Source organism: Gavialis gangeticus, unplaced genomic scaffold (assembly GCF_001723915.1).
Source record: "Gavialis gangeticus isolate Ggan-Ray unplaced genomic scaffold, GavGan_comp1, whole genome shotgun sequence".
Taxonomy (NCBI): domain Eukaryota; kingdom Metazoa; phylum Chordata; order Crocodylia; family Gavialidae; genus Gavialis; species Gavialis gangeticus.
The window spans coordinates 42608329-42616434 of record NW_017729027.1 but is presented as its reverse complement, the minus strand read 5'-3'; the positions used below and the strand labels follow the sequence as shown (position 1 = coordinate 42616434).

The 8106-nt window shown below is 43.0% G+C and overlaps 1 protein-coding gene across 1 annotated transcript in view; it reads right to left on the bottom strand.

Moving 5' to 3' along the window:
• Positions 1-8106, bottom strand: part of CSMD1 (CUB and Sushi multiple domains 1) — a 2474714-nt gene that overhangs the window by 54826 nt on the left and 2411782 nt on the right. Inside the window, exons 62-63 of the mRNA XM_019520340.1 lie at positions 3127-3306; positions 1747-1920 (exon numbers count right to left, since the gene is read on the bottom strand). Of these exons, the coding sequence (XP_019375885.1) occupies positions 1747-1920; positions 3127-3306 (354 nt within the window). The remainder of the gene's footprint in view (positions 1-1746; positions 1921-3126; positions 3307-8106) is intronic.

Genomic DNA, 8106 nt, shown 5'->3' with positions numbered 1-8106 from the left:
CATAAGTAAATAAATCAACTTTATCTGAAACCGCACGTGTCTCCCATACCACTCAGACTCCTGCCACCAATCCCGCCTGTTTTGTGTCGAAACCCTCAGCCCACTGTGACCTTGGGGCCGCTGTTCCCCGACAATGTTCAGTGGCATTGTATCACACTTCTAGCCACATGACGCTACTATGCAGTAGTCATGGGCTATTTCACAGTCAGTGTCTCATGTAGATTTGGTCTAGGCATATTAAAGGAGCACTGAAATGAGGCCAGGGATCAAACAGAACATTTCAACAGTAGAAGTGAGGGGCAACACTCATTGTTCATTAGGGAAAAGAAGTAACAGAAAGATGTTGGAGAAGTTGTAAAGAAAACAGTGAAAAGAAAAGGACGTAAAGGAATAAAAAAAATATACTAAAGTTATGAGTTAAAGGATTAGGGAGGATGAACCTGTCAACAGAAAACAGAAAAATGAGAAATTCATGAAGAAATATAAGGAGTTCAATTTTCAGATATCTTGACTTGTTCTGGCATTAAGACATACAAACATAGAATCATAGAAAATTAGGGTTGGGAGGGACCTCAGGAGGTCATTTAGTCCAACCCCCTGCTCAAAGCAGGACCATCCCCAACTATATCATCCCACCTAAGAATTTGTCTAGCTGGGCCTTAAAAACCTTCAAGGATGGAAATTTCACAACCTTTTTGGGTAACCTGTTCAAATGTTTTACTACCCTCCTGGTGAGAATGCTTCCCTAATAACTAACCTCCTAATAACTGACCTAAACTTCTCTTGCCGCAACTTGAGACCATTGCTCCTTTTTCTGTCATCTGCTGCCACTGAGAACAGTCTATCTCTATCCTCTTTTGAACCTCTCTTCAGATAGTTGAAAGCTGCTATTACATCCTTTGTCACTCTTCTCTTCCCTAGACTAAATAAGTCCAGTTCCCTCAGCTTCTCCTCAGAAGTGATGTGCCCCAGCCCCCTAACCATTTTTGTTGCCTTCTTCTGGACTCTCTCCAGTTTGTTCACATCCTTTCTGCAGTGGGTGGCCCAAAACTGGCCACATTACTCCAGATGTGGCCTAATCAATGCCGAGTAAAAGGGAGTAATCACTTCCCTTGATCTCCTGTTTAGGCTTTTAGCCTTTTTCACAACCAAGTCACACTGTTGGCTCATATTCCCTTTATTGTCCACTGTAACCCCCAGGTCCTTTTCTGCAGAGCTGCAGCTTAGCTTATTGATTCCCAGCCTGTACCAGGCATGCAGTACAGCTATCAGAAAGACAGCTGGGAATGCAAGTCTGAGCAGAGAATGAAAAGTCGAGGTGGGGATGCATTTCTCTGCCCACTAAAAAGTGGTGCAAAGCCATGGGATCAGATAAGGTTGCAGGGGATCTTAAGTAACCAGAACTGAATAAGCAGAATCTCTGTCTTACATCTGTACTTGCTACAGCAAGCAGCTTAGTGCCATTATTTCATTCTAGGCATGGATTTGTTACTGAGTCACAGAAGACTTTGGCACCACTTAAATTACGTATTTCATTCTTTTTATTTATCCTCTTTTTCTTTGTTTTGATGGGGGAGTCTCTTGATTTTATTTTTTCTGCCTCTTTTTTGTTCTTCTAATAATCCGTGTCCTATATTTGTCCCTCTTAACTCTATTTTTTGTGAGAAATGAAGAGACTGTAGCTTGAGGTAGTTGGTAATATACCCTAAACATCATACAGTACCAATTTACCACAACAAAACTTACGAAGACATTGAGGTATGTCTCCCCTCCATACACCTCGTCCTTCACATGATAGAATAGCTGTATTGGACAGCTGATAGCCTTCTGCACAACTGTAACTTATACTGGCACCCCATCGATAATCTGATCCTTCCACTTTTCCATGTAGCACTTGAGGAGGTGAGCCACATGTGACAGCTGTCATCACATAGAAAAGAATCTTAAATACATTTTAAGATTAACAGTAAATGTTCCATTGTGTCTAATTGTAATTTTTAATGAAAAGGGGAAAAAGATGCCATTTATATCCAAGGATCAAACAAGTTGTGACAGAGCAATAAATTAAAAATGGAATATTCAGACACCATTTGTTTTAATTTCCAGTTTATATTAGTTCTCTGTTTTAGGCAATACCTAAGGAGCAAATCCTAAAATCTTTAAACTTGCTTTTATTCACTTAGGCTCCCATTTTTAAAGTCCTCTATGGCCTGAATCACACAACAGCTATTGACTTTAGTAGAAATTATGTAGCTACATTGTTTTTTTAGTCTTTTGTAGTAGGTAACTATGTAGGGCTCATAATAGTTTATTTCCAAAGAGTACTGAAAATTATGGAAATTCAAACAAATTTTGTCTGTTTTTTTTAAAAGGATTTCATTGCTAAATATTGCTTTTTTCAACACACAAAGAAAATATAAAATAATCCAACCACTGCCTTCAACAACGTAATACATAAACACGTCAATCAACTGCATAATCCAAAGTTTAATTAATAAGTTAGACCCTAAATCAGGCCTCTGAATTTATGATTTGTAGCTCTGGTAAATCCATTTCCTCCTGGATTATTCAACCTGCAGGGAATGCCTCTGGGTGTCCAGTTTTCCATTATCCACGGCTGCCTCCTGGGCTACTGTACTACCCAGAATTTCACAATGTCACTAGATTCTGCCTCATTCTCCAGAACCCCCTGATACCACAGCTCATAATGGGGCTTGGAAAGCAGCTTTATAGATGTTTTCCATAGTACCTTTGCCAAGGGAATTCTGTTTCCACCAAAAACTTGATGTTATGTCCCTCAGGCAATTTTAACTAATGCAGCGCACTGAAAAGGTGGGCATGAATCTTGCCTTTGTATTTTTCAGCTACTGCTCTACTAATACTTTTTTACATATAGCTGTAGTTCGAATAAATGGCAATATGCTGGTATTCAGGCTGACCCTTCCCTGCATCTTACAATAAAGCACAAAATATATGGTCTAAAACTTTTATCAACGTGTCTTAGTATATTAATGATTTTCATTTTAATTATGTGAATTCTTCTCTAATATAAATAGTAAAAATATACTACTGGATTCCATACAACTCAGAATAGTAGTTTTACATTACTTAAGTGAAGAAGCAAACCTTTGCAGATTGGTTTACTCTGGTTCCAAGTACTATCTTTTGTACAGCGTATAGTGGATGAACTGGCAGGCTCCATCAAATAGCCAGGGTTACACTGATAGATGACAGTCTTATTAAAGGTAAAATCATTTCCAAATTGAATACCATTTGCTAATGCACCTGGATCTCCACAGCTGATCACTGGTGAAGAAAAAAGAAAAAATATATTCTTTTTCAAAAACCATGAAAACAACATTAAGCATACATAGGCACTGAAATTATACTTTTGCTAGAGTACAAAAGAAGAGGAACTGATCAAGAAGTTTTATATTAAACAGTATAAGATGAAAATGCTTATATTAACAACATATTTTCTATTCAAAAGGACTCAACTATCTTGGATCAAATTCTGCAATAATTTACAACATTATACATATATTAAAATGAAACATTATTGGATTTAATAGAGTTACTGCATTTATAGCAATGTAACTGAGACGGGAATCTTCTTTTTGTTTCCTTATCATAAATTAGATGTTTTTTCCAGAGTCTAATGGTGACGACAAGATATTTAGCAAAATTAATTGGAATCTGACAGGGCTACAACATGAACACTTCTGCTTATATGGTTTAGGAAAGGGGTTTTCAACCTTTTTAAACTAGTGCATCCCTTCTGGTGGCAGCGGCCAGACGCAGGGGAGTGGGGGGATTGGTGTTCACAGGTGGCGGCTGCCACCACACCCACCCACTGCTGCTGCCATGCGCCACTTTTCCACAGCTGGTTGTACATGCGGCTACACAGGTTGCTGACAGGCCTCGCATGCAGTGAATTGTACGCTGCCCATCAGCAGCCCACAGAACTGCACTTGTCACTGGCTGTGGAAAAGTGGTGTGTGGTAGCGGTGGTGGCATGGGGTGGTGGGTGGCGGTGGTGGCTGCATGCGAGCCTCTCCCTCATGTCTGACTGAGCAGGTGGAACCTGTGCATCCCACAGAGGGGTGCCACTGCTCTGCTCGCCACCGGCCCTGCTCCTGGGAGGCAGTGGTGGCTGCTGTGTGTGAGTCCCCTGCCCCACATCCATCCGCACAGGGGTGCATCCTTGCCCTCGGCTTTTGGATGAGGACAGTGGCCCATCGGCCAATCAGGAGAGCAAGCTGGGGTGGGGGGCAGGGAGGCACCATGGTATGCCATGTGGGGCTGGCAGCACTGCCCCACCCCTGGGTAAGAGCCATGTGTTCCCCCTGTGACCTTTCCAAGTACCCCTAGGGGTATGCATACTCCCAGTTGACAACCTCTAGTTAGGTTATGGCTGTCCAAATGGTGATTTGTGAGTCACATTAGGCTCATAAAGGGTTAAATGATGGCCCCCAGGGTCCTGCCCAGCTGCCACTCTTCTTCCATTGCTCTCTCTGCAACAGTAGCCAGTGTCTGGGCTTCTTCTCCCTCCTCTGGCTTTTGCTGCCTTTCCTGCCCCTGTGGACATGGAAGTACTGCACAGTGTTCCCATGAGAAGGTGCTTATGGTGAGCAGGATGTGTGTACATGGTGCAGAGGTAGCCTAGATGGCTGCACAGGGTAGCAGTGGAGAGGTGCCCACATGGTGCAAGTGGGGTGGCTCTTGAATGGTGTGGGGGTGGGGGCTGGCATTGGCAAGGAATGCAGCCTGGGAGCCTGAGGATGACCCTGGTGCAACACATGGTGATGGCTATAAAATAGTACTTAGAGATTTGCTTTCAGTAACTGGCTTGTAGGTATAATAGATATTGCATTAGAACAAAGTCTAGGGGAATGGCAAGGGTCAATTGGTTTCTAAAAGCCTGTTTGTGACAAAGTTTCCTTCAAGGCAGACATAGTGTCTGAGGCCAGTGGATACACAGGCTGGGAAATTGAGGACACGTACCACATTGTTCCATAATATGAGAGAGGCTTGCCATGTTGGCTAGGTCACAGTGACCACCTGCAAGGCCCTTGGGATTTCTGGTTTTGGTGGATGGACCAAATTAGGAAGCCAGGGCATGCCCAGATTAAGACATTGGTAAAAGACCAAATTAAGATGTGTGTATGTGATGGATTTCGGAAACAATGGAATATTCTGACAGAACAACATGGACAGTGTGATGAGCACAGGGAGACCAGTCAATGGTACCTGGGAATGAAGCATCATCATCAGAGGAGAAAAATATGAAAGGAGGGACTCTGAGTGGGGAACCCAAGGCCATCATGAACACAGGGCATACCACCAGCCTATCTTAACCACTCCACTGTGGGGGGTGGGCATCAGCCCTTGACCTCCAGGCTGCTGATATCTGACATTCAAGAAAGAACCAAAGGTTGAAGTTTGTGTGCTGGCAAAAATCAGGAGGGCTATTTTGTTTGCCTTGCCTGCATTGTTCTTATCTGCTATCACTGTGTATCAATAACCTACAATCCAGTTCTCTTAATTAATCAGCATTCTTTTGAATTCTAACCATATCCTCGATGCATTCTATCACTAATAAAATGCCGTACTCAAAACAGACCCCTGTGGTTAAGAACTGAAACAGATTACCTACAGAGGTTGTGGAATTTCTATCTTCGGAAGTTTTTAGGAGTAGTTAGACAGCCACTTTTCTGGAATGATTTAGAAATGCTTCTATCTCAAGTAGGGTGTTGGTCTATGTGACCCCTGAGATCTCTTCTAGCTCTGTCTTGCTAAGTTTCTGTCTCTGATGGCAGTTCTAACTAGCTTACATTTCTCCAATGTATTAATGAGACTTTCTTATGAGACTGTCATTTTCTGGGAGCATGGAAGGCTATGTAAAAATGAGCATGTGGGAGACTGATACTTATATCTTGTGGACATAAGGCAACTAACATAATCCTTAACTTGAAGGTAAGGGACAAAGTTGTATAACAATTTCAAGTCCACAACTAGGAATAAAAGTTCTCACTGTGTTCTATAATTAGTCTATGACCATGAGATTAATAAGTGACTGAACCTCATGTTTTAACCATTTCACATGAAAAGAATCCTTAAAAGGCATGGGAAAGTTGTTTGAAGATGATCTGCTTGTATGTGATACTACATTTTTTATAACCACTAGAACTCGATTGTCTACGGCAATGATTCTCAAACTTTCTGCCCCTCAAGAGTCTTAAGGCACATCTCAATAATCTCAAGGCATCCCTTGGAAAATGCCAACTCTTAGTTTTCACTCTTTTTTTGACTACAGAAAAATCATAGAGCAATTCTTCTGTTCCAAAAGAACTCAGAAAGACCACCACAAGTCAGAGACTTGGGTTTATCTTGTGAATCATGTTTGCATGCCTAATAATTCTAATATTGTGTGACACCCTGCCACACCCTTGAAAGGATTTCAAGACACCCACAGTGCCTCAGCACCCTTGTTGAGAATCACAGGTCTATAATGATACGTTTCTTGGCTTCTCAGAATATAAAAAGCAGTTCTTTCAGGATGCATCTATGCATGCAATTAGAGCAAAGAAATAAACTCTAGCACAGTTTACCCCAGAGTTTCTTGATCCTGGGTGGAGCATTTACACATGCACTTGGGATTGCAGCATGCTGAGCTGGAATGGAGCAGCCATGAGCTACCAGGAGATTTGGGGGTGTGGGCAGCCCTGGGCTCCAGGTCACAGCATCAGGTGGTGCTGGGGCTGGCTGGGACCCAAGGGTGCTACAATAAGGGACTAGCCATCAGGCAGCCCCAGCCAGTCCTGGTCACAATCTACATGTGCATTGTGGCAGTGTAATTTACTCCACCATTGGGTAGGACTTGTCCTGTACGGTACAGGCGAAGGTAGAGTTAATTAATTTACTGCATCCTAATATAAGCACATATGTAGATGGTGACAGGTTACTGCCAAGCTAATAAGTCAACTTCACAGTCAGTTGCATGTGTAGATACACCCTTTGGCCACATCCGTACTAGCACAGATATTTGTTTCCCCATGGACAAGAAGCAGTGACTTACTTTCTGACACTGCTTCTTGTCCTCGAGGAACGCCTGTGCTACATGACCTCTGGTGCTCAACAGATTACTCAGGGTGGGGTAGTTGAGGCCAGGGCCAACAATTGTGCTGGCCCCAGCAGCTTTATCTGGGGACCTGGAGCCTTGGGGAGCTGCAGCCGGATTGCAACTGGGAGGCTGGCTGCCAGCTGAAGCATGGCTCCAGCAGGCCAGGCTCCAGTTTCAGGCAATGCATCCTGCTACCACGTGTGCCACCCTATTTTTTTTCCGTGTGGGTTTTTTTTACCTGGGGATTTCCCAGGGTCAAAACTCCACCTTGTGCTGCAAGGTAGGAGTACGGAAAACACCTGAATGTGCAGTGGGTGGTGCCAAAGACAGGTCTGCAGTGCCACATATCTCACAGCCCCGCTCATCTGGACATGACCTTTGAGGCTGAATAGGAAAATGAATATTCTTACAGACTTAGGCAAGACCATATGTCTGATCTACCTGGTACCAAGGAAACATGTAGGGCTGTAATGGTATTCATTGGTTGTCAGTGGTAGTCTCCCCATAAAGCAGAGAAACGGTGGTTTAAAGAGAATTGACACTGTAGGTCACTTGGAATTTTTTGAATTTGAATGGGTGGTATTCAAAGAATATTAAAGAAGGCTGTCAAAACTGGTTGGACTGTGAGGGAGGAGAAAGGTGTCTTTGAGATTCTCAAAGGTGAGGAGACATATAAAGTTCAACCTGAGATAGAATAATGAGAGGTGCCAGCAAGACTTACAGAGATCTTCAGACCTTTAGGAGATCTCTGACTTTTCTTACTAGGACCCGGTGACTATGCTCCTCAGAAGAATCAAGTTTCTTCTGTTTCTAAAGGCAGCTGTTTTGCCTATCTGCAAGGTTGTCTCCTTAAGGCATGAATACATAAAAAAGTTATCATAATAAAAGGGGTGCAGAGTTTTGCAGTATATTCACTGTAATAACCCACGAGTGACTGGTGCCTCCTGAATCGGGGGGGGGGGGCACCCACAGAAGCCGCTGAT